Raw genomic sequence first — 26,205 nt, forward strand, 5'->3', positions numbered from 1 at the left:
GTCCTTTATTCGGCTGTGATATGGGCTATGTGGGTGGTGGTTGTGTGGAATAGTGAAAGAGCAGGTCACTCCATGGGAGCTGGATACATCTCCATTCTTTTCCAGGCCTCAGCTTCTCTGTCTGTCAGAGACCTGGAGGCTCAGCAATGCAATGCCTCACAGGCCAAAGTCACACACAAGCTGTTGAGGGCAGGGTTGGGCCCAATCAGGAGTCTCAACGTTGTCTGGGTCAAGCCTTAGGGACTGTTTTTTCCCCCATGAGAGGTTTGGATTACTCTGAGTAGGTGCTCTAAGCGGGTCCCACTGGAGTGCCCATGGTCCAGAATCCCTAAGCCACATTTGAAAGTGCCTGTCTCTTCTTATTCTGTCCCCTTAGCCCCGTGGGACATGCTGGATTCCCAGAGCCAGTCATTAAAACAGGTTGTCAGCACTCGGAAAAGCGCAGCTCAGTGAGATGCCCAACCAGCTGCCATCAAAGGATGCTGCTGGTGGGGACCAAAGATGGTCTGGGGAGATAATGGGCTGAGAGAGGCCGTGGGGGAAACTACCAAGCCGAAATAGCCACGTCTCGGCGTGTTGTCCAAACACAGGAAGTCGAGTCTGCTCTGGGAGCGGGTGAAATCAAAGGGGCAGCCCAGAAAGGAAGGGCTATTTTCATCTTCTAGAAAGGCTTCAAACAATCCCGGGAGGGGCTGTCACCAGACTCTTCGGGAACAGGCGTCTGGGATGCAGAGGCACACATCCCTCTCTGAAGCCTGGAGCGGGGTAGGAAGAGAATTTCTGGTTCACTTATAAACAAACAGTCATTTCAGAGCTTCTGCTCTCTGGGGATTTCAGGAGCCTGTGTCCCGCCAGGCACTGGGCAAAAACCCAAAAGCGGTGGCCACCGGTATCTTGGAAACCATCACTGCCGAGGTCAGGGCCCTTCCAGATTGGGGTGGTGATGGTTTCCAGGGTGTGGTGCTTCTTGGTGCACGGTCCAGGTGCGGCACTGCGATTCGGGCGGCACCCAGCACCCCACACGTGCTAGAGAGTGGGTGTAGACAGTCCCTCCAGAAATACCTTTAGGGCTTAAAATCCAAAGGGTTATTTTGAACCTGGCGGCTAGCTCTTGACTCAGGGATGAGTCATGCGGGCTGCGGCTGGGAAGTGTGTAATTATATAAAGATGGAGGGGCTTCTATACCAAGTGCATCTTCTCCTCTCTTTTTGTTCTTGGAAGGAATTTAAGGCTGCTGAAAGCAGTGTGTGGGGCCCAGACTGCTCCGGTGTTGTCTGGGTCAAGCCTTAGAGACTGTTCTCCCTAGTTCTTCCTTGCTGAGAGGTTTGACCCACCCTCGGTTGGTGCTCTAATTGGGTCCCACTGGGAACTCAGGTCCAGGATCCTTTGCTTTGAGATGAAGGGTCTTGGATGCCCTCCCTCCATGTTAAAGTTGTGTTTGTAACCAGAGAAGAGGACAGAGCTTCCCCTGCATAGAGCCTGACTCAAGGGTTGGTCTGAGCCCCAGAAGAGGGGGCCCAGGCCCCTACCTCCCTCCTTTCTGCAGGCACCCTCTCCTTCTGAGAAGTCACAGAATCACAACAGTGAGGCTCCCGTTGGCAGATCACTTCCTGGGTTCTCAGAGCATGACGTACTATCAGGGCAGTGCTCATCCCGAAGCACCCTCTTGGGAAACATGAGCCAATCAGAGCAAAACACAGGCGTAATCTCACCCCCTTGACTAGCAGTCCCGACAGATGTCTCCAACACAGAGTGGCTTTTAGAATGTAATGGCCTATAACACCCACAATCCTCCAGTGACTATAGTCCCCAGGAAAGAAACTGGTCCATTTAAGTCCTGTGAAAGACGTCAGTGCACAGCCCTTAGCTAGCCCCTCTTAGTTCCAAGGAAGGTGGAGTTGGACTGTGTGGCCCAAGGGAGCTGCTATCGATGGGGCCGTTCCTTCAACTGCTCTTCTTGCTTTGGGGGTCATGAGACTCAGGGGCTGTGTTCTTACTTGAGTGGCTAGGTCTTAGAGCAGACACCCTGGGTGGAGGTAATGCTGCAGCAACCGCTTCCTCCCCCTGCAGAGTCCCAAATAGCCTGCCCAGGGGGTGTTGAGGCTAGTTCAAAGAAGCTAACAGTCCTAACAATACTTGGCTGTGGCCACCAGAGTTCTGGCCAAGAATCATAGCTGTTGGCTGGCCGGCCCCAGCGTGCCTCTTCCCGTCAGCTGGCTTGTGCCGCCACTCACTGACCTGAGCTGCAGTGTGGGGCCAGGCCACTCTGCCTCCTGCAGCTGGCCTTTGTGAGTTTGAAAACTGGAAGCTGAATGGCCGGTGTCCCCATTCATCAGAACCCCAGCTGAGAGAGGCAGCTGGGGAAAATTCTGGAACATCTCAGTCCCTACGGGGTGGGAAGAAGGACTCTGCTGACCGATGAGAGATGTAGTGAGAAGCCTGCTCCTTCACTCGTTGAAGGAGCAGTTGCAATGTTGGTGAGTCCCTCATTGTTCAGTGAACCTCTGAAAGAACAGAATCTCTCCACACAGTCTGTCCAGTTCCTGAGAAGGGAAATGCCCATGTCTGCTCAGTGTCAACATGTGTGTCTCATTTGATTTTTGTTCCAGAGGGTGGGAGCCCTGGTCTTCATAGAGGGTACTGGCTGAAGCCCAGGAAGGTGTGTTTTTAAGGACAGTGTAGCCTCAGAGGGAGAATGAAGCTGTCTGAGAATGAAGCCTTTAAGTATCTAGCTCTCTTACCACACTCTCTGACCTTGTTTCAGGACCAGACCCAAGGCACGCAAGCAAGGTGTGAGCCCAGCTGACATGTACAGGTGGAAGCTCTCATCCCATGAGCCCTGCAGTGCCACATGCACCACAGGTAATGAGCCTGGGACCACTGGGCCACCTTTTCTGAGCCTACCTTTGCAGTGACTGGGCCTTAGCTGGAGACTCACCCATACACTTGCTGCCCCAAGCCACCCCCAGGGAACTTGCCTGGCTTCTTCACCTGGGAGGTAGAGCGGGATGGCAGGAGTTGGAGGGTCCCAAAAGCATCCTTGTTCCCATGGCATGCAGGATGACAGTCAGGTACGGGCCCATCTGTCAGCCCTAATTATTCTCTGATATCTCAGGAGAGAAGCTCTTCAGAGTAAAGATGGGGACCTTCAGCTTTGAGGGTCTGCTCATGCTTGCCCTGCCCCCAAACACAATGCTGCCCTGTACCTAACAATTTGGAAGCTAACGAACAACTTGGGGTGGGGTTGCATTTAAACCATACTGCCTACTGTATCACACCCCAGGCTCACAGCAAAGTACTACCGATTTTTACCTGTAAAATGGGATGTACTGTGGCCAAGGTGTTTGTGGGATAAGTGAGAAGAAACCACTTGTCTGGTCTAAATTCAGCCAGTGAGCACCATTGCTACTATGGGGTTCCAAGGCAAGGCTGAAGCTAGCCCTAACCCGGGAGCAGCCAGTCCACTGGCTCCAACAGATGAATGAGTCCTGTGACATGCCTTTCATAGGATGGACTGTCAGGACCAAACTTATGGCAGGTGCTGTGGCCTCAGCTTCTCAGAGCCTGTTGAAGCTGGGTGTGGGCATACTATGGATCCTTCTAGCCACCCTGGCTGTGGAACTTCCCATGTGTTGTGACAGTGGAAACTTTCTGGAGGCTGGGGAGGTGACATCACTTGAGATGTTTCCAGGTTGAGGCAGCCTTGGTGGCAAGGGGCCTGATGAATGAGCCTGCTAGATGATGTCTCCAGGGAGAGCATGACACTATTGTCTTTCAACACTTAGACAGTGGCCAGGCCAGGGAGCAGGGCTGTTCTGTGCTGCCCACAGTGCAGAGCAGGACACAGGAAAAGAGGAAATAGGGATACTAGGGAAGGGATGACCTCTGCCTTAGACAAAGATGTCAGAAGCAGAGAGGCTCCTGTCACCTCTGGAGGCACTGAGCCAATTGAGTGGCACCAGCAAAAAGGACAGAGAAGGGCCCATACTACGGACAATTCACTGCCTCTGCCCCTTCTGGCAGAACCTCATTAGTTGTTTGGAAAGCCCTACTGTTGCCAGGGCTTAAATTTGATGTGCACAATTGCAACCATGCTGAAGAAGGCAGGTCACAGTATGTGGGTTTTGCCAGCTGTGGATGCACACAATGTCTGCAGATGTTCTGTAGAGAATCATGGGTGTGAGTTGAGGATTTAGCTCAGTGGTAGAGCGCTTGCCTAGCAAGTACAAGGCCCTGGGTTCGATCCTCAGCTCAAAAAAAAAAAAAAATTGAGCTATGGAGAATCATGGGTGCACCCACTTCTCTCCCTCTTCCTTCATGCTGAGATCTGTTCCTGAGGCTATGCTAGGTTATGGGGCCTGCCTTCTCTGTACCCTGAACCCCTAACCATGGTAAGGACCTTAAGTTTGTTCTTTTGGAACAACAATACTGTCAAGTGGTCTTGAGACTTGGGGTATGGTTTCTGGACTGTCTCTCAGTCTCCCAGGGCATAGCAAAACATCCCAGGATCAAGGTAGTTGGTAGGACCATTACTGAGGATGGACATCTGGTCTTGTCTGTTTCATAAATCAGAGTGCAAAGCTCACTTCAGCACAAGGCACGGGCTCTGAGGTTAAGAAGTTTTGAGAAGCTCCCTACTCAAGATAGGTGTAAGGAAAAGGTGCCCAGAAAAGTGACATTTTGATCTTGTAGCCTTTCTGGAAAATTCCCATTCTGGAGATGAACAATCTGGGGCTGTGATGAGTCTGCTGGCCCTGCTAGATGAGACTTGGATTCTCTTCTATGTGTTTCCATTCCATGATAACAAGCCAATGCATAACCAGGTACTTAGGGCAACTGCACAAGTCCCCAGCCCTGTTTGTATATCTCTGGGTCCCAGAGTTAGTGTCTCTGAGGCCTGAAATCTTTCAAGTAGACCTGGCCAGGCAGCTGTCTCCTTCTCCAGCAGGCTGAAGGATACACAGCCCAGTGCTGGCAGGGGAGGAACTAGTAATTGCCACCTGGCTTGGCTCTCATGGAAACACACACACACACACACACACACACACACACACACACACACACACACACACGGTTTCTTCCCAGACTCATGGCTCTGTCCAGGGCTGGGTTTTGGAGCAGCAAAGGCTGCTGGGTCTCAGATACTCCTGGGAAGGTAGATACACTGAAAACCTCAGGAGGCTCTTCCACATACAGCTCCACATTGGCTTTCCCCAGCTAAGCACAATCCTGGCATACCTTGCTCTGGGGCAGGGGATGCTCACCCTTTGGAAAGCCCACATGCAGGCTTGCTCCTTGCTCTGGGGCAGGGGATGCTCACCCTTTGGAAAGCCCACATGCAGGCTTGCTCCTTGCTCTGGGGCAGGGGATGCCCACCCTTTGGAAAGCCCACATGCAGGCTTGCTCCTTGCTCTGGGGCAGGGGATGCCCACCCTTTGGAAAGCCCACATGCAGGCTTGCTCCTTGCTCTGGGGCAGGGGATGCCCACCCTTTGGAAAGCCCACATGCAGGCTTGCTCTTTTGGGTCCCGGGAAAAAGGAGAGGTGGTGCAGCCTGGGAATCCATATGGTTAGGAGAAGGCCGGCCTTTCATGTGTGCATCCCTCCCTATCCACAAGTGATCTTAGAATTCAGAAATTCCAGAAAAAGCCACACAGAGAGTTAAAGACATAGAGGTGCTGGTTAGGAGACCTTTAGTAAAAGCTGGGGCACCTAATCTGATATCTGGGGACAGGGCTGTCAAGGGCTGCAATGGTTTGTTTTTTCTTTTCTTTTTCTCTTTCTTTCCTTTTCTCTCTCTCTTTCTTTCTTTTCTTCTTCTTCTTCTTCTTCTTCTTCTTCTTCTTCTTCTTCTTCTTCTTCTTCTTCTTCTTTTTCGAGACAGAGTTTCTCTGTGTAGCCCAGGCTGTCCTGGAACTCTCTCTGTAAACCAGGCTGGCCTCGAACTCAAAGATCCACCTGCCTCTGCCTCCTGAGTGCTGGGATTAAAGGTGTGAGCCACCACTGCCCGGCTGGTTTGTTTTTTTCTGCCTGCCTGCCTGCTCATCTCCTACAGTGGGGTTTGTCAGACAAATGCACACCAGGGTACCTGGCTGTACTTATTCTGCCTCTGTAAGGCTCATTGAGGTTTGTGGCAGGTGAGCTAGATGCCTACGCTGGGCAGAGAAAGAGGTCATAGTTCAGATCCTGAGACTCTGGCCCACAGAGCTTTCCCACCTCCAGCTCTAGGCTTTTACCATCCCCAATCCAAGAAACAGATCTCTGAGTTGTCATGTGACTCATCCAAGCTCACAAGGCTCACCCATCTGCTGGTATCCAAGGTTCTTGCTGTTAACCATACAGTTTACAGACCCTTGCGTTGCCCCAAACCTAGGAGTCATGTCCACATATGCCATGTGTGTTCGCTATGATGGTGTTGAGGTGGATGACAGCTACTGTGATGCCCTGACCCGTCCTGAGCCTGTCCACGAATTCTGCGCTGGGAGGGAGTGCCAGCCCAGGTACCTGTCCTTGAGCACCCAGCTGGGTGTCAGAATGAGTGTGTGTGTGTGTGTGTGTGTGTGTGTGTGTGTGTGTGTGTGTATGTGTGTGTGTGTACACACCCATGCTCACACTAGGGCTCTGCTTTGCCTCTGCTGTGAGCTGAGGGGCTGTGTGGGGAGCAGAGCAGAGCATGCGGGACGGTCACTAGATACTTTCCATCACAGGGGGTTTTCCCTCTATACTAGAGGGCTATCTTTGTGCCTGGGCTGACCTGCAAAGCTAGGATTTCTGTAAGCTAGGGAAGATTACTCCCTGGGAGGTGAAGGGAGCCCCATCTTTCTAGCCCCCATGTCTCTTATCTTGTCTTCAAGGCAGAAGCAGAGCCTTGGTGTCGCTTCCAAGGAGCCATGTATTTCTGGCTCCCCAACATGCCACATCCCTTCTTTTCTTCTGGCTGCTACATCTAAGCATTTGTTCTTTTCTGGAGGAAAAGGCCACAGAGCTGGCCTGCACTTGACTTAGATTCTTCTCCAAGTATGTTTTCTCAGAGGGCCTGCATGGAGGAACCCAGTCTTTTATAACCCCACACAGCACAGGGTGGAGATGGGTGGTTATCCTGCACACTGGCGATGCCCTTCTCTGGGTATACAGCTGGACTCACACCTTTGGTTCACTCTTACTGCTGTCCCTGAAGAATTAGAGTCCAGAAAGGGCCACAGTCCCCTGTGTGACCCAACAGGGAAAGTGAGGCCTGGGGCTCTGGGACACTGGAGTATGGAGGGTGGTAGGTGCAGAAGGAACGGGAACAGACAGAAAGGACAAAGGAAGAAGGCCTGGAGGTGAGGGTAGGTGAAGGTGGCCAGGTTCCTGAAGAACACTCACCCAACATTCTGCTTAGGGCTACCTAACACAGGGTTACCATGGGCACAGTCCCCACTGGTTGGTCTCACCTCCTTCCAGTCTGGTTTGGCCTGTGTGATTTGGGGCCACTGAGGGCTGTCCTCGCTCCCGAGGCAGGTGGGAGACCAGCAGCTGGAGCGAGTGCTCACGCACCTGTGGTGAGGGCCATCAGTTCCGCATCGTGCGCTGCTGGAAGATGCTGTCCCCTGGCTTTGACAGCTCCGTGTACAGTGACCTGTGTGAGGCCACAGAGGCCGTACGGCCCGAGGAGCGCAAGACATGCCGCAACCCGGCCTGTGGGCCACAGTGGGAGATGTCTGAGTGGTCGGAGGTGAGAGTCGGCAGACGCAGGGGTGGTGGCCTGTGCTTGAGCACAGATGTACCATGATGCTTCTCATCCCGGCTTCCTCGCAGTGCACAGCCAAGTGTGGAGAACGCAGTGTAGTGACCAGAGACATCCGTTGTTCTGAGGACGAGAAGCTGTGTGACCCCAGCACCAGGCCCGTGGGAGAAAAGAACTGCACAGGGCCTCCCTGTGACCGCCAATGGACCGTCTCAGACTGGGGACCGGTGAGGGCAGATTTGGGCCATGGGGCTAGTGACAGGACCCTGACCCTGAGGACGCTGCTTTGCTGTGCATCAGTTTTCTCATCTATCTGTAATAAAGACATGAGGAGAAAAGTATAAAGACCTCCCTTCCACTCTTTTATGGACTCAAACCCCTGTCCAGAAACAAAAGTGGACTTAACCATCCCATTAACAACCTCTGTTTCCACATCTCCTGACGACATCTCTCCTTGTCTCTTTCTGTCTGCATGCCTTTCCCTGTCTCTGTCTTTCCGCCTGTTTTCCCTCCCTGTCTCTGTCGTCTCCATCTGTCTCTCTCACCTGGAACAGAGCTGCTCATATGCTTGGTAAGGTCCTCTCTGGTGGTGGGGGCTCTCAGGTGACCTTTGGAGCTGTGCTTTTCTCTGTGCGTGTTTTGCACTGAGCATGTTATGTCTGTAATTAGAACAGAAATGTTATTTAAAAAGTGGTTACCGTGGAAACTGCTTCCCTGACACTGCCCTGGGAGCTGTTTCTCTTACTTGGGGATGATGCAGGTCGGGGGCTGGTGGAGTGGCCCGTGTTATTTTACCAGCCCTTGTTGTTCCCTCTCACAGTGCAGCGGAAGCTGTGGGCAGGGCCGTACGATCAGGCACGTGTACTGTAAGACCAGCGATGGACGGGTAGTCCCAGAGTCTCAGTGCCAGATGGAGACGAAGCCTCTGGCCATTCACCCCTGTGGGGACAAGAACTGCCCAGCCCACTGGCTGGCTCAAGACTGGGAGCGGGTGAGTACCCAGGAGCCTGCACAGAGCCTCTCTCTGGGTCGCATAGGGGACAGGGGAGAGTTGGCCTGAGTGTCGATGGCTGGTCACAACGAAGAATTCATGACAAGCTATGAAAAACAACTGACTAACGATTAATTTGGGACAAAGCTAAAAAGGTAGTAAACCACTTCCCATCTCCTCCCACAGGGGTGTCTGCGGGTCCCCAGTATCTTGTCACTGGGCCCTGTCCCGGTGGACACAAAGCCAGAGATTGCACACACTTTCAGGCCACAGGGCCGTGATGACTTTTGCTATCACAACCCATTTGTCTTCTGTCCCAACCTGCCCTTGTCACCAACTTGCCATTTCAGACAATTGTTCTCAGTCAATGGTTTCAGGCGGGCCACTGCTAACTAAATAATCTTGGGCCAAATTGCTTTCTGCAGAATTGATTTTGGCCTGATCATCCTTGGCCAAATTACATTAGCCAATTTGTTTCAAAACAGATGGTTTGAGGCCTAATTGCTTTTGATCAAATCTGGATGGGGCCAAATGGTTACCGAACAAAGAGTTGTCAGCCAATCTCCCAGTTGAAACTGTTTACACTTTTACCCAAATATCATCGACCAAACCTTGGCCACCAGGGGTGCTGTGGTCAGGGTTCTGGTTCTCTGGGCTTCTGGCCACTGACCCATTCTGTCTGGCTCCTCAGTGCAACACTACCTGTGGACGTGGTGTGAAAAAGCGGTTGGTTCTCTGCATGGAGCTGGCCAATGGGAAGCCTCAGATGCGCAGTGCCCCTGAGTGTGGGTTATCCAGGAAGCCCCCTGAGGAGAGCACGTGCTTCGAAAGACCTTGCTTCAAGTGGTACACCAGCCCCTGGTCAGAGGTGAGCACCCAGCAAGCCTCCCCTCCCCACACTCCCTAAGGCTGCTTTAAACGAGGCCTGAGCTCTGATCCTGCCACAGAGCATCCATCTTGGCCCATGTCCATCGAGCCTTCCTCCAAGCCTCAGTCAGCCAGGGTGCTTGTCCCCAGATACTTCTAGATCAACTAGTGGAGAGCCACCACTACCCAGAAGCCTTTGCTGATCTTACCCTGGTGTCCTGCAACTCTTTTTGTGGGCCTGTCTGGGCCTGGTCATTTCTGGCTTAAAGATGAGGCCTTTAAGTGTTGTGTTTGCTAACAAGTGTACCTGATACTCTCCAAAGGGTAGTCCAAACCTGATGGATACAGAGGGTAAGATTGGCTGAGGCATGGCTAAGACAGAGGCATGAGACTTGGGCATACAAGTGGCAGAAAGTGAGCCCTAGGTCAGTGGGCAGAGCAGCAAGTTGTCCTGACCCAAGCCTGACCCCCTGTTCAGTTCTACGGGATCCTTCCCATGCTAAGCGGGATAGAGCTGAGCTCTCATCTCTGAAGCAAGAATGGAGCCATCACCTGTTGTCACCATAGAGGTCACTGGGGGCAGCTGTGGTCCAGCACTTGTCCCCAGATCTCTTTTCCAATTGTCACTTACCAAGAGGAAGAAACTGAAGTTGAGAGAGTTTTCCAACCTGGGGCCATAGTTTAAGGTGTGTTAGACATGGGGCCGAGGACTCTGCAAAGGGAAGGAGGTGCAAACCAGTCCATCCCAGGTGTCCGGGCCAAGGAGCCTAAGGTGTGAGTAGCCTCAACTCACAGGCAAGTGATGGGCAGGCAGAGAAGCAGTAAGTAGAAGTATGGGAGGGTCCCCTACCCACGGGGGGGAGGGACTTCCTGTCTAGTCTCTGATTGGCACAGCAAGGTAACTGCACCTCAGCTGCTCTTCACCCTGCCTGAGATGTCATACCACGCCTTGAGGCTTGTCAGCGTCCTGAGCCTTCCTAATACCACAGAGGCAATCACACCTAGATGTCAGCTTTTATTAACTCACATCAACATCTATATGCCATTTCTTCCTCCATGTCATCCCATAGCAACAGCATCCCATAGCAACAACACCTGTCCTGTGCAAGGACAAGGGGAGTCCAGAGCCATCTTTAAACATCCCTGGGCAGGCTGAGGACAGGACTTCCATGGCCAAGCTGAGTAACACAGGGTTTCAAGCTGTCTATGGTTTTGGTTCCCACATAGGTCAACTTTGAATGTTTAGCAATAGTAGTGGAGTGACAGATGGGGCCTGGAGTCCGGAGTCTTCATTGTGATGTTCTCTAGTGTCCAAAACCCCAACACATAGGTTCTCCCTGGGCTCAGCTGCTGGGATGGGTGGGTTACAAATTCAAGACTTGAAAGTCCAAGGGCTCTGTGGGGTGAGGCCCCAGCTGCTGTCCTTCTGAAATATGAGCTTAGGAACTCCAGAGTTCTTCTGTATAACACACACACACACACACACACACACACACACACACACACACACACACACACTGTGATACCCACCAATACCCATCACCTTGAAGGTAAGAAGGAAGAAGCAGGGCTGTGATTGCCTAGAGGGTGCATGGCAGAGCTTGAGGACCAGCAAATATCATTAGAGGAAGCAGGTAGAGAGACACACAAGGGTCTCTGGAGTGAAGATCCCCTATGAACTGATTGAGCTTAGCTGGAACACTGGTCTTAGGGTAGCTGTGTGGCCAGAGCCTAGTAAATCAAGGACCATGTTGGGCAATAAGAAAGGAGGAGTTTGATTAAGGAAGATCCCCAAAGCAGCCATGAGGGAGGGGTGCTTCCCATATTGCCCTGATGAGATAGCAGGAGCAGAGGGAACACAGGAGTGGTGGACATGTGGGAGGGAGCCTGCCCTTTCTGCTCCTGGCTGGGGCAGTGCCCTTCTTTATGGCTGCCTCATCATGATGCATCAGTTCAGTGTTTGTTCATCCAATTGTTCTGTCCCATTCATCTGCAGGGACAGAGGAGCAGGTGCCAGGACCTGTTGGGAGCCTACTTATCTTCAGGGGCATCTGCAAAGGCAGAGTGTCCTCTGGTCGCCTGTGCCAAGCCAGCCTCCCCTCTCCTCAGGGCGGGTGAACGGGCGGGTGGCCTTATGCCAGCCTTCATCAGCTCCTCTGTGTCTGGTAATCAGACTAGGGTGAGCCTGGGGCGGGGGCCTCCCCATACCTCAGGTCCAAGGCATGCCTGGGTGATGTGGGGTCACCACATCAGGGAAGCACTGCCTGCAGGATCTTGGCAGGGGAATAGGAGGGTAATTGGGGTCAGCAGATGTCCCTGGTATTCTGGGTAGCTCAGCAGGCTTTCTGAGGGGAACATCTGGACTCAGTGTGATGGCTCTGGAAGTTACATTGATTGGCCCATGGCAAACTCTCTGTGTCACTAATCTGGGACAGATGGAACCTGAGCACCCAGCAGGTCATAGTTGGCACAGGAGGGGCCACCCTCTCATGTGAAGTTGGGAAAACTGAGGTGGAGAAACCAGACAGTGCCTTTCCTCCAGTTACCTCTGCTCAGCCCCAGCTCAGGCTCTAGATTCTAAGGAGCAGGTGTGTCCTGGGCCAGCCTGTGGATGGTTATGGTGCAGAAGGGAGAGTGATGAGTGATGAGAGTCCCAGTCTCTATCACTATGGAGAGCCTTGTTATGTACCTGTTTGTCTGTCTGTCTGTCCCACACCAGTGCACCAAGACGTGTGGGGTAGGTGTGAGGATGCGAGATGTGAAGTGTTATCAGGGAACTGACATTGTCCGAGGATGTGACCCACTGGTGAAGCCTGTCGGCAGACAGGCCTGTGACCTGCAGCCATGTCCCACAGAGCCCCCAGGTGAGAAGAAGGAGGCTGGGCACAGGGCGGAAACTGGTGGGAGTTGTGGGCAGAGCCAGGGTCTGGAGGACCAACAGGCATTAGTTAAGGGAAGCAGCTGCAGAGATACACAGGCGTGTCTTCAGGAGAGGTCTTCTCTAAGGGGGAGGGACTAGCTGGGGCTCAGGGAATCCATGCAGAGACCTATGTCTTGGAGAAAGCACTGACCTAAAATGTGGTTGGGGGAAGCTGTGGGACCAGGGACCAAGATGACCTGGCCTGAGCAGCAGGTGCTGACTCTCAGGAGGCAGGGAGGTAGGAGCTAGGCATGGTCTCTGGCCTGGGCAGATAGACAAGGTCCAGTCTCCAAAGTGGATGCCAAATGTAGGGGAAGGTGAATTCTATTTTGGGAATACTGAGGCGAGGAGAGAGGGACCCACGGGCCCTGGAAGGGTTTGGACTTTTCAGAGGAGGTCGAGGACCTCTTCCAAATCCTAGGGTTTTACTGCCACCCCCCCCCAAGTGATCAGATCAAACTACCTAGTGGGATCCATATTTTCCTGGAGAGGGACTTGCATTAGGAAAGGGCTAGCTGGGACAAAGAACTGGAGATCTGTAGTAGGTGGGGTACTCTAGACCTTGGGGGGGGGGACTCATCTGTTGACCTGTTCATAGTGTGACTCTGGGAGCCCTTCGTGAGCTCCTGCCTTTGGGAGGATACTATGACAAGAGTTGGGGACCCTGGGAGCTGTTCCCCCTGGTCCTCCTGGCATTTCATCCTTCCTTTTGCATTGTGTCCCATCCCCAGATGACAGCTGCCAGGACCAGCCGGGCACCAACTGCGCACTGGCCATCAAAGTGAACCTCTGTGGCCACTGGTACTACAGCAAAGCCTGTTGTCGCTCCTGCAGGCCTCCCCACTCCTAGCCGGGGCCGTAGCCCCTGAGACCTGAGCACCACATCCCGGGGCTCTCATTGGACACCCACCCTGCAGGAGACCCTGGGCTGTGAAGATGTGACACAGAGCACAACAGACAAGAAGGGATTTTTGACACTGTGGGCACTGTCTCTGCCTCGGGGGAGAGCCTCCAGTGCCCACAGGCCCCTTCTCAGATGGAGCCACCCTGCTGCGGGAAGTTGTCCATGCTCTCCCAGGATCCTGTGTCTGTGCCCACCCTAGAGGGCCCAGAGTCCAGAACCCAAAGTGGGCAGTACCTGCCCATTTCCAGGCCCTTCTCTGAGGTGACTTGCAGATGACCCAGGAAGGAGAGAGTCTCCCTTCTTTGGCTGCCTTGGGCAAGGAGGGGTCTTGGGTCAGCTGAGGAGCCCAGACTGCCCTGTCTCCGGAAGTATTGAAGGTACCCCATCCTAAGGCATTAGTGCCACACTGCCTCCCCTCCTGGAGTTCTTGTGCTGGATGGAAGGGACAGCCTTTGCTCATGGTGCCCCTACCACCCTCCTCACTACTCACTGGTGCATGTTAATAAAGTGGCTGTATTTATGGCGGCGTGCTGGGGTTTCACTCACTATGGGCAGAAATGGTGGTCAGCCTTGGGAGCTTTAGTGAGGCTGTACGGGGTCCTTCGCTGGACAGTGGGTGCAGAGATGGGTGGGAACAGGGCAGTCTGATACAGAAGGCAGACAAAAGGCAACCGGAAGAGCAGGTGGTGTACAAGGACGGGCACTGTGGGCAGCAGGACAGTGTCGAGGTGGAAGCTAGGGTGAATCTCCAACCATCTTTAGCTGCCTTTGGTCTGGGGCTTATGGCCAGGATGGAACACAGGGCTATAGGAACGCTGGAGGAGCAGTGGGAACAGGAAGGCTAGAAGATACAGGATGTGGCCACCATGAGCACGCGTGGCCGTGGGCTCAGGTTTCGTGTAAGGCCATCTACCATTCTCTGAGGACAATCCTCAGAGACACAAAGGCAGCTATTGGGTGGTGCTTCAGTCTGGTTTTTCTTGAGTGGAGGAGAGTGGAAAAGACAACAGCATACGTATGCACGCGAGCGCGCGCACATACACACACACACACACACACACACACACACACACAGCCCCCAGTGAGGCAGGGAGGACAGGGCTGTCTGTGTCTGAGATGATCGTGGCTAGTCAGTTCCAAGACCCTGGAGGAATCCTCTGGGCCCAGGTAGTAGGGAGGCTGGTGGCTGTCTCCTGTGCTTTGGGGTCAGTCTGCCCCGACAGGTCTGCCAAATAGCTCTGTCCCTGAAGGGCTTAGGGTTTTGGGGTGTGGGGGAACTGAGGCAGCAACACAGCCCAGTGCATTACTGCTTCTCTGTGTGCCTGTACCACAGGGACTGAATCAAGGTAGCTGCTCCTAGAGATTTTATTTCCGTCCCCCAGATGCAGAAGTGGTCTGGAAGATGATAGTGCGTCAGGTCACCAACTGGGCTCGGACAGAGCGGTTTCCTTGTGTCTCAGGGGCTGGGACCTCTGCCACACCTGAGTCCCATCATTACCTCTCTTCCAGGCTCCTCCCCCTCCTGACTTCCTCCCTCTCTTCCTCATCCCACACTCCTTTCTGTTGGCCTTTATTGTGCACCTGACTATGCCAGGCTGTGTCGTGCATGCCACCATCACTGGCTGGTTTCATCTCTTTTTGAGGTGGGCAGTGTGAGCACCCCACTATGCTGATGCCAGCCCAGGGACAGCCAGCCCCTTGTCCTCAAGAAACATAGCCCATCATGTTCAATCTGCTCTTCAGGTTGGTTAACAGCGATCTTGAAAGCCATTGGGGGCACTGGTAAACAAAGGTGGCTTGTGATGATGCCCCTTTGCCTGAGAGCTGATCTCAGCCCCTCTGGGTAGAGCTGGAACTCACCAGCTAGGCTGGGAAGGTGGACTCCGTCTGGTTCCAGAGAAGGTCTGTGCCTGAAGGTGCCCAGTGGATGGACAGACAAGCAGCCTAGTGTCATGGTGTGGGAAACAAATTTATTGGCTTTTGCTTTTTCTCAGGGTGCTGGGTGGGTTCCTGGCAGGTCCCATGGTGGTGTTGAGTGAGCTGGTAGGGATGGATCTTTGAAGATGTCTATGGGTCTATACAGAGATGGTGGAGGTTAAAAAAAAGGAGGGGAGGGATAGGACACAAAGACAGAACAGCCCAGAGCACCCCTCCCTACCTCACCCATACCCCAAGTAATGCAAGGGACAGATGCCGTGGGGTAGACTGGGACAAAGAAGCAGAGAGGAAAGGGGTATTTTGGGGACTTCTGTGATTCTAAGGGTGGATTAGACCTTAGCAAGACCAAACCGAGGCAGGAAAAAGAAAAGGAGAAAAAAAATTCAAATGCCGAAGACAGCAGATCCTCACTAGCACGGTTCAGCTGCCTGTAGTAAGTGTGGAGGGCCCTGCTGTGGTACCTGGCTCAGGAGTGGCCACTGTCCTATAGGAAGGCACCTTCACGGGGGTCGGGGGGCACTTGCTCCCCCAGGGCTCCATTGCAGGGCCTGGGGATGAAATAGGGCCCCAAGGGAAAGGGACTCTTGAGGCTCTGCTGCCAAGAATGGTGCCTCTGTCAGAGCAGAGAACTGTATGCCTGATGCCTGGGGTTCTGGGCTTGGGGCACCTTCAAGGGGTGACCACCTGACACCAATTCCTCATCCAGTGGAGGGCTTGGAGCAGCATGGCTAGAGATGAGGCTTCCACACATGGGCAGCCAGCTCTAGCTGGCTGGGCCTGCGACCTCATTCCAAGCAGAAAACAAGAAGTGGATGATCTATTGCTCGGCTCTCCCCAGGGACCTCAGTTCCCACTGAGGACCAGAGTCCAAAGGGCTTTCTGCAGCCAGCTCCCCACTCCAGCCACTACATGTATGAGGATTCAAGCCCATGGATGGGATGGCTTGCCCAAGAGTCACACCTGAGACCCCTAGTGCATAGCTGGGCCATCTCCAGTGCATCAGCAGCCTCGCTGGGTGTGTCTGTCTGTTGACTGGGCTTAGGGATGAGTACGGGATGTGTAAATTTTGGTGTCAACCCTCCCAGAGTAATGTCCCCCGTGCCTACGCCTCCTCTCTCAGAAAAGCAGATCGGGGTAGAACAAGTGTCCCAAGGACACTGCTGTCACCTAAATTCTCCCTTCCACAAGAAGACTTGTCCATCTTCAGGGAGGCCAGAGCAAAGGGTATTTCAAGCTTGGGGCAGATGCTTGGCACCTAGGTTCAGTGTGAGACAAAGTGTGGAGAAGGAATGGATAGAGGGTGGGGAGAAGGATGGGAAAGGGGAGACTGGGTGAAGGGACAGAATATTTATTTGGTCCACGGTCTCTATGGAAGGTTCATGCTTGTAGGGCCATGGCAACCAGTGAGACCTCTGCTCCCTTGAGCAGGTAGGAAGCCCAAGGCCTGGTGAGGGAATGACAGACTAAGGCCATGAAGCCAGAGACTGACAAGTTGCTGGGGTGGACATTAGCCATCTTCTCATTTCCTGGGAACAGGACCTGGCTCCTGTGCCCCAGCAGAGCCTGACCTTACCCTCCTGACCCCTGCTTCCCCTCTTGTGCCAGCCGTCCCTACCCACAGCTGCCACACCTGGTTCATTGGGCTTTATCCTTGCAGAGGGCCCGGGGGTTCCCCATGCCTAGAGGCCCTAGGACAGGGATACAGGGAAGACTTGGCTGAGCCGAGGTCTGGGCATGGGGCCAGGGCATGCCATGGGGATCCTGCCATGATCTCAAGACCTTCCGGGGCTGGATGCCTAGGCAATATGGAGGCCTGTCACACGTCGGTGCTAACGCTGCGGCTGCGGGAAAAGGCCTCACGCATGGCAGAGAGGCGGTTGGGGTTGAGTGCCTGCAGGCCCCCGAAGCTCGCTGGGGGCAGATCCACGTCCTCCTGGCTGATGGTTTTGTAGGCCACGCGGCCCCCACCGTTGCGCACACCCTCAAAGTCGTCGTCCTCTGGCTCCTGCAAAAAGAAGGTGGGCGGCTCGTACTGGGAGCAGCTGCGGCAGAGAGCACGAGCCTGTGGGGACTTCTGGCTGAAAGAGGTGGTGGCAGCTGGGTAGAGAGCGGGCCCGTTGGTCAACACAAGGTTTCGGTTGGAATGCAGGGGCGGCAGGTGTGAGTGCACGGCGAAGTCGGGCTCCTCCTCGTCCTCCTCGGATTCGTCCTTCTTGCAGCAGTAATACTGTGGGTAGAGGGTCAGGTGACTGCGGGGCACTTCCCACCAGTGTTGACTGGAGGGTAGACTCCAAGATTATGGGGTGGCCCTGCTCAGTCACCTCCACCTGTTCCACCATCACCCAGCATCTACCCCAGCCCACTCCGAGCGGAGGTCCCCACAATGTGTCACCTATCTATCTCACCCACACAGCTAGATGTAAGTCTAATTTCCAATTTGCAGGCAGGTAAACTGAGGCACAGTTAGGTAAGAAACCTGAAAGTGGCAGAGCTGGGTAAGCCATTTCAGATCTTAGAGTTGTCGTAGGCACTGGGTGTGTATGCCTTGCACACAGGTGCTCCTTCTTCTCGGGAAGACATGGGGCCTCAGGGGCCTCTAAAGTTCAAGCAGGGAAGGGTACATGAGGCAGCACACCCCTCACTGCTGCTCTCCTGAAGGGTAGCTGTGCGCCACGAGCCACTTGACTCTCTCTGAGCCTTAGCAAAAGCCTTGGTGAGATGGGCATCTGGCCACTGAACTGCACAGAGATATCCCATCCCCTGAAATCTGACTTTACCCTCCTCCACTCCACCCTGGACCCCGACCTTCTCTGTCTTCTTGGGAGCTCCCCCGGGAGAGGCACCTCTCAGGCTCCACCTCAGCCAGATCCCCTTCCCCATCCCTTGGGAGTACCTGAAGCCGACAGTAGCACAGAACAGCGATGATACAGAGCAGAATCACAGTTGCCAAGATGCCCCCAGTGATGACCACAGTCCCGGCTGTCATCCGCCCACTTCTCCATCAACAGCCTGCAACAGATGCCACAGGCCACAGCATTGTTAGTGCCTCTATGCAACAGCCACTAGACCACAAGACCAGCTGGAGGGGAAAAGGAAATACCCCAAAATGTGGACACCACAGACTGGAGATCAGCCTGGGATGGAGCAGGCAGGAGGAGATCCCAGCCTCCAAGCTCTGCTCCACCTCTTAGCCTCAGTTTCCCCATTTGCAAAAGGTGACTGCTAATAGCCTGACATTGGAGTTTATTTTAATTTTTATGCGTATGGGGTTTTGCCTGCATGTATGTCTGTACACCAGGTACACTGTGCTCATGGATACCGAAAGAAGGCTTTAGATCCCCTGGGACTTGAGGTACAGACAGCTGTGAGCTGTCATGTGGGTGCTGGGAATTAAACTGCGGTCCTTTGGAAGAGCTGCTGGTGCTGCTGGTGCTCTTTTTTGTTGTTGTTTTGGGATTTTTGTTTGTTTGTTTGGGTTTTGTTTTCTTCTGTTTTTTTTTTTTTTTTTTTTTCCCCAAGACAGGGTTTCTCTGCTTAATCCTTAGCCCAGAGCCTTAACTCTCTCTGTAGACCAGACCAGGCTGGCCTAGAAATCACAGAGATCCTCCTGCCTCTGCCTTCCAAGTGCTGGGATTAAAGGTGTACACCTGGCCTAACTGCTGGTGCTCTTAACCATGGAGCTATCTCTCCAGCTCCTGACTTGAAGTTCTCTCTCTCTCTCTCTCTCTCTCTCTCTCTCTCTCTCTCTCTCTCTCTCTCTCTCTCTCTCTGTGTGTGTGTGTGTGTGTGTGTGTGTGTGTGTGTGTGTGTGCATGTTCCTGGGCATAGTGTCTGAGTATATGTGTGTACATGTGAGTGTGGATGGAGGCCACAGGTCAACATCACTATCAGGTGGTGTCTTCCTCCATCTACCTCCAACTTACTTTTGGAGACAGATCCCTCACTGAGCCTGAAGCTCACAGATTGGCTAGGCTGGCCAGCCAAGGAGCTCTTGTCTCTGATTCCCCATTGCTAGGGTTATAGATGTGTGCCACCACACCAGGCTTTTCCATGAGTGCTAGGGAGTGGAACTTGGGTCCTTATGATTACAAGGCAAGCCCTTTGCTGACTGAGCCATCTCCTTGGTCCAAAGGCAGAGCCTCTTGAGCATGTCTTTTAACATTAGACATAATACTCTCCCTTCCAGCCTAGCTCGACACTCCCACTTTAAAAAAATGTACTCAAAGCAGGGCACAGTGGCACATACCTGTGATCACAGCAGGGAGATGGAGGCAGGAGGATCAGGAGTTCAAAGTCATCTCCAGCACCATAGCAAGTATGTGGTCAGCCTGGAATACCTGAGACCCTGTCTCAAAAATAAACAAATAAACAAACAAACAAATAAACAAGTGCCGAACCCAGTCCAGGCAAATGCTGGCTTTAGAACTTGTCTATCTGTCTCTTTGTCTGTTTTCCCACGTCCACACGTTTTCTTCTGTAGTGTAATTTCTGACATATCGTACTACTCAACACAGCCAACCCCTTTACATATTTAGTGGTGGTAAGAGGCACAACACATACATTTTCCATCTTCACTGTTCCTGTGTAGCTGTGCACAGCTCTGGGACGGCTTGGATGCATGTGTGTGCCATGTGTGTAGAAGCCAGAGGTCCATCTCCAACAGTTTTTCTTAAGAGCTGTCTACCTTTTTTTTTTTAACTTAAAACATTTTTATAAGATCTATTTATTTGTGTGCATGTATCATGTAGAGATTAGAGAAAACCTGTGGGAGTCAGCTCTCTCCTACCATGTGTATCCCAGAGATGGAACTCGGGTTGTCAGGCTTGGCCGCAAGTGCCTCCATTTGCTGAGCCTCCTAGACAAGTCTCTGGTTTATGTGGGGATGGTGTGGGGGGGGAGAGAGTTGTTTGGTTTTCTTTTGTTTTGACAGGTTCTGTCATTGGCTTAGTATTTGCCAAGTAGTTGAAATGGCTAGCCAGCATGCCCCAGGGGTCCACTTCTCTCCACCTCCCTAGTGCTAGGACTACAGATGTGCATACCACATCTGGCCTTGTGTGTGTGGGGGGATACAGGGGCTAAAACTCAGGTTCTTGTGTTTGAGCAGCAAACGCCTCACTGACTGAACCGCCTCTCCAGTCCTGTCTTCATCACTGTTAAGTGTTCAGTTCAATACCGACTAAGCAGATTTTCTTTCTAGAACTTTTTCATCTCATGAAACTGAAAAAAATAAACAATTTCCTTTTATTTAGGAAATTTATATTTAGAAAAAATATATTCCCAGTGACATTATAGGGAAGCAATAGTGAGCCCCCCCCCCCCCCCGCCCTCCGCCGGCCCATGTTGCAGAACCAAACTCAATGACTTTTTCAGAATGAATTCTTAGAAGACAGATTTCTGCAGCCACGATGGCATGAGCCCCTCACTGCAAGGCGCTCACAGCCTGCATTCAGTGTGGACCTGTGCTGATTAACAGCCCTGCCCCCAGGACACAGACTCCCCTTTGCGGTCTTCCCTTCATATTTTGCAGGGTGTCCATTCCAATCACGGCCAGCGCCAGTTGAAGCAAGACTTAACAGCTTTCCCACAGCCCTTTTGTCTTCCGGGGCCCGTCCCTGACCAGCTCCAGCACCTGGGCAAGCCCATCCCTGACTCCACTCCTAAGACTTTCTGGTTCTGTGGGGCACAGGGGAGATGACATGGAGGGAGTGACTGGACCATTTTAAAGGAAAGCCAGCGTATCTCAGTCTACCCATAAACACTTCTGTACAGATGACAGAGGGGCACTCAGAAAAGCCTCCTCTCTGCTTGCCCCGCCCCCATCCTCTGAGATGTCATCCGTACAGTGGGTCTGCACACATTAGGACCACTTGTGTTAGACCCTTCATTCCAGAATGCCCCAGTTCTCTTCTGTCCTTCTCTTGCCTCCCCGCCACGTGGCTAGAAAAGAAACGGTGTCATTCATCTCACAGAATTTTCTATGTACTGGAGTTGGCATGTTTCCTGGTGTGGCAGTTAACAGGCCGTTCACGGCCACTTGGAACCCTAAGGTGGCCTCCTGACACATCACCTTCAAGGTCTAGAGTTGATTTCCCTTCTTGTGATGTTGCGTTGACATTGGTTCAGTCCAGCTCTTCCGTCATGGGATCTCCCTCCTGACTGCCACCGACTGTTCTAGCAATATCACAGCAAATGCAAAAGAGTGATTTTTTCCAAAGTTTCATTTCTCTCCCATTATTTACTCAGGTTCTCCCAGATAAAGTTACCAAGAGCTTGCTGAGCTGGTGATGGCAAAGCCGCATCTGAAGAGGGAAGTCATCCAGGCCCAGTTCTTAGCCCGGCATCTTCTAGAGGAGGCCTAGCCTCCCTGAGGCTCGAGGCTGTGTCCGAGGCTCACTGCAGCGCTGCTCACTGTCTGACTTGTTTCCATCTACTGCAGTCATGGTCCTGCAGTCAGTGTTCACACTGTCCCAGTGGGGCTGTGGATTTGGAGCCTCTCCATGGCTACTGCTGTGCCATTCTGGTGACCTCATGAGCCCCTGGTGGAGTCTTACAGGAGGATACTCACCGTCTCGATGTTCACAACAACCAGAGCATGGGGATCTTTTATTGTGAACTAGCTCATTAATTAATTTGTGTGCATGTCTCATTCCCTTGAGACGGGGTTGATCACTGAACCTGGAGCTCACTATTGGCTAGGCTGGGGACCAGGACATAGTGATCCTCCTGTCTCCAACCCCCTCTCCCCAGGGCTACAGGTACAGGGCTATGCCTCCAGCATTTTACGTGGTTGCTGGGGTTCCAAACTCAGATCTTCATGGGTGCACAGCTCTTACCCATTGAACCATCTCTCCAGCCCAACACTTTTTATCTTTTTTGTTTTTGAGAGACACAGTCTCATGTAGACCAAGCTAGCCTCAAACCTCCAGACCTCCTGACTCTGCTTTCCAAGTACTGAGACTGCAGGCAGGCACCACCTGCCAACATGCTTTATATTTTCGGAAGTGGAAACCTAAAACCCGAGTTTCTACTGATATTTGCACTTAAACTTTGGGATTCTGTTTTTTGGTTTGGGTTTTTATTCATTAAAATTTGATCTTTCACTTCTTTTTTAATATCCTAAATTTACTTGCTTTTCTCCTTGTATTTGTAGCAAGTTTGAAATGACAATGTCAGTATCCCCACTGAAGCCTTCTGAAAGCTCATTGTCTCTCTGTGCTCACATCCATGAGGATGGAATTGAATCAAAAGACTTTCAGAGTCACCATAGTAATTCTTAACAGTGGCTCTCCACCAACTCCACATCCAGAGTCACTTTTTCATCATTTGTTTTAAGTATAAAATTAATTAAATTTTTCTTTTCAATTATACAAAGTGCTTGGTTCTACAGACCACAGCATAAATCCAGGAGCATTTGGAGGCCTGCCCACCCTCCTCCCTCCCTTTGTCCCTCTCTCCGTCCCTCCGTCCGTCCCTCTCTCCTTTCTTTGCTATGCTCTGCCCTGGAAGCAGCAATCTGTCTTAGCACTGCATTGCTCCTTCGTGGTCTCATCCTCAGCACATGCACAAGAACACTTTCCCTTTCTCAAAGAAAGAAGGTGCTGTTATGTCATTCTGCACCTTCCTTTGCTTCATGAGGAGTCCGGCCCTGTGCTACAAGGATGGTCTTAGCGAGCCCTCTGGATCCACTGTGGAGCTTGCCTGGCCTCCTCAAGGCCATGTTCTTTAGGTAGAAGAACCCCAGATCACCCAGCTGGACCCTACAGACACCGTTGTCCACTTTTTGCTGTTACAGAAACATGCGCACATTTCTAAATTTCTGCTAAACTTGGCCAAAGACTTGCTGGGATTTGGGTTGATTAATCCTCTTCCAGGAGTGTTTGAGAGTAACTGAAAGACTGGTGTTTTGTTGACTCTCCAGGTCTAGGTGGGAAGGGTGTATATGAGGTGTTCTCACATACTTTGCAGCTGGACTTGGGCGGGTCAGATGGCCTAGTGGGGTCAAGCAGAGGCCTGGGTACAGATGGAAGAGACATGGATATATACTGCCAGGGAGAATCTTGCTCAGGCCACGCTGTGAGCCAGAGGCGAGGCTGGAACTGGAATTCAGACCCCAGAAGACAGATGGACAGACAGATGACAGACAGGTCCAGACAGACCCAGAGCAACAAGGCAAGAGACACAGACAGACTTAGGGACAACTCCAACCAAATACAGGCAAGTCCAGACAGCCCCTAAGTGTGAGACAATGGGGTGCAGAATGCTGGAGACACAGACAATGAAGGAGCCCCAGGGACCCTACACATTCCTGGGCACACTGCCTGGCAGCTCTAGCCTCTTCGGGGCCAGCTGGCTAGCTGGCCTTGCTAGGGCTGTAGGCCTGTAGAGCAGGAGATGGGAGCCAGTGTGCAGTAGAGGTATCTGGAGGGCTGTCCAGGTGCATGGCATACTTCTCACAGGAGGGAGACTCTGAACTGTGGTCACTGTGGCCACTAGACTCAGCTGCCTGCTCCCATTCCTCTGTTGGGGTGCAAGGAACATTGATTTTTTCTGGGGCCACTGAAGAGATCCCAGAAAGCCCTCCTTGGTGGTCAGAGGAGCTGGGAAGGGTGGGCAGGTACCGGAACCCTGATGCTGTAGGAAGAGGACTGAGGAGTGTCCACCAAACAATATCTTAAATAAGGTGAGACTGGTCTACATGTGTCAGCCTAGCATGCACTGGTATCCTAAGGTTGAAAGCCCTGACAGCTGGGACAGGGCCCTGTTGCATATAAGAGGAAAAGAGTAGTAGAGGCCAGTGTCTCCAAGGCACAGAGACTGCCTTCGTCCCTATCATCCCACCTGCTTGTCAGCAGACCCTTCTCTGAAACGGCATGGGCCTCCATGGCTGCCTACTTGAGATGATGTACTAACCACAGCCTGGAGCAGGGAAAGTGGCATGTTCTAGAGCCAGACCTACGGATGTGCTCAGGAATGTGTAGGGTCTCTGGGGATGCCTCCATCTACCTCAGGGCAGGAATGTGTCCTCTGCTCTACGCCCTCACCACCACCACCACCACCACCACCACATGACTGCTAACCCTTAAACCTCATCTGCATGAATGTCCTGAATCCTATGGCATCCTCATGGTACACGCACTGCAGCATACAGTTTGGGACATAGCCCAGCCTTACCCTTGCTCTCCTTTCTGGGCTCTGCCTCTGAGCCAAGAGGCTGGCGGCTGCATTTATACCCTTCTTGCTTGTCCTTGGATTAAGCAGGGATATAAATGGGCTTGAGGTGAATGCACGCCCTAGCCTGGGATGGACAGGTTCTCTCCTGGGAAACGGAACAGGAGATCCACTGGTTCCTGCTGGTCGATGGCCTTCCCTGTGTGAAGACACATGTGGCAAGGGCTGTCATTTTCAGCCGAATGTGTGGAGGAGAATCAGAAGGAGCGGCAGAGGCGGGAGAAACAGACACAGATGTGGAGATGTCCTGACTACTCAGCCCAGGACCCTCCGAGCTCGTAAAGATGTCACACTCAAGACAGATGACCATAGATAGAGCCCCATGGGCCACCATACTGGTGGGAACTTGTTGCACTCAGACAAGCCAAGTGGGAGGCAAGTGGCCAGCAAGCTGGACTTCAATGCCCTGGCGGTCAAGATTCAATGTCCTGCAATGACCCACCCCATCAGGGGGCTCACATGCAGGCTCACATGCAGCCACATCCAGGAACTGTGGCTGGGTTCTAGTGGCAGCATATGCCCCAGTCAAGGGTGCCCTCACGGATGCAAGGCTGGAGCTGAGGGGAGGAGCGAGCTCACAGGAGGCATGACAAGGCTGAGGGGCCTCCTCAGGACAGGGAAAGGAGTGCTCCACATAATGTACTCCAAGGCAACCTGAGTACCAGCCTAGCTCTTCCCCAGTCAGTCACTAGACAGACCCTAGATGCCTGCTTTTTTCGTGCCTCAGTTTCCTCCCTTGGAAGGTTAGGGAAACACTGAGGATTCTGGGAGGGGCAGGGTGATGTCATACTGTAGGCATGAGTCTTTCCTCGGTTCAGTTCTCTGAGGGATCTGGCCACACTCACCATAGAGCAAGGTCTGAGAGACACACATCCCTTGCTTGGCCCTCAGGGCCCAGGCTGCTTTTTGCTGCTCCTTGGGGCCTGGGTCCTCTCCAGCAGCAGGCAGCCTGGCGGCATGATGGGAAGGGTGCCAGCTTAGGCCAGGTGCCCAGGGCTGTCAGCAGCCGCTGCTCCAACACCCAGGCTATCCAGCTGGAGCGTCTCAGCATCGCTTTGCTGATACACACACAGCAACAATGGGCGCCAGGTCCCAGGGCCGGCCCAGCGTAGACACACAGGCCACTGGCAGCTCTGCTCACATCCAGCATGACATCATCTGTAGTTAACCACCAACAGTCTCGGGGTGACCAAGCCTCCCTTGGCTCTATCCACCTGCTTTCCCTCTGGGATACCCTTTTCCCACATGTCCACTGCCATTAAAGCCTAACATGTTTGTTTAATCCAGAAAGCCTTCCTGAATTTCTCTAGCATGTACCATATATTTGAAAAATACTACTGCTAGAAGGAACCATGTTGCATGCTTCTAGTCAATGGAAGGGAGAGTATGGACAAGAGGCCACTTCCTTCCACCTCACCCCACTGCTCTTGAGTTCTTCCCTACACATCTCTTCAAAGGCTGGGACTTCCCACAGCTGCACCTCTGCCCTTACCTCAGGACAGAGGCCTGCTCCTGGGCCCCAGTTCCCTCATCTGAAATGCTGATTCAGTGTAGTTTATCCAAAGGCTTCCATCTACTCCACATTGTTTGGTTTTTAACCAGCCTGCAAGGGGTCTTGGTGATTTAGATGTT

The 26,205-nt window shown here is 52.7% G+C and overlaps 2 protein-coding genes across 2 annotated transcripts in view; one reads left to right on the forward strand and one right to left on the reverse strand.

Annotated features, from left to right (window-relative positions):
• Window positions 1-13,595, forward strand: part of Adamtsl2 (ADAMTS like 2) — a 30,921-nt gene extending 17,326 nt beyond the window's left edge. The window contains exons 11-18 of the mRNA XM_059258996.1: window positions 2,765-2,862; window positions 6,373-6,499; window positions 7,500-7,713; window positions 7,797-7,952; window positions 8,546-8,716; window positions 9,408-9,584; window positions 12,303-12,447; window positions 13,235-13,595. Of these exons, the coding sequence (XP_059114979.1) occupies window positions 2,765-2,862; window positions 6,373-6,499; window positions 7,500-7,713; window positions 7,797-7,952; window positions 8,546-8,716; window positions 9,408-9,584; window positions 12,303-12,447; window positions 13,235-13,353 (1,207 nt within the window). The 3' untranslated portion in view covers window positions 13,354-13,595. The remainder of the gene's footprint in view (window positions 1-2,764; window positions 2,863-6,372; window positions 6,500-7,499; window positions 7,714-7,796; window positions 7,953-8,545; window positions 8,717-9,407; window positions 9,585-12,302; window positions 12,448-13,234) is intronic.
• Window positions 13,596-17,161: 3,566 nt separating this feature from the next.
• Window positions 17,162-18,331, reverse strand: Fam163b (family with sequence similarity 163 member B). Its single transcript, XM_059258997.1, has 2 exons — window positions 18,239-18,331; window positions 17,162-17,572 (listed from the first exon to the last, which is right to left on the reverse strand). The coding sequence occupies exons 1-2, from the start codon at window positions 18,329-18,331 to the stop codon at window positions 17,162-17,164; spliced, it is 504 nt and encodes a 167-aa protein (XP_059114980.1).
• Window positions 18,332-26,205: the final 7,874 nt, after the last annotated feature.

The sequence above is a fragment of the Peromyscus eremicus genome, chromosome 4 (genome assembly GCF_949786415.1).
Source record: "Peromyscus eremicus chromosome 4, PerEre_H2_v1, whole genome shotgun sequence".
In the NCBI taxonomy this organism is placed as follows: Eukaryota; Metazoa; Chordata; class Mammalia; order Rodentia; family Cricetidae; genus Peromyscus; species Peromyscus eremicus.

Excerpts from the sequence above, each read along its gene's own strand:
- Fam163b (XM_059258997.1), bottom strand. The coding sequence starts at position 18,331 with ATGACAGCCGGGACTGTGGTCATCACTGGGGGCATCTTGGCAACTGTG. Across the intron at positions 17,573-18,238 it reads TGTGCTACTGTCGGCTTCAG|TATTACTGCTGCAAGAAGGA; the intron begins GTACTCCCAAGG and ends CTCTACCCACAG.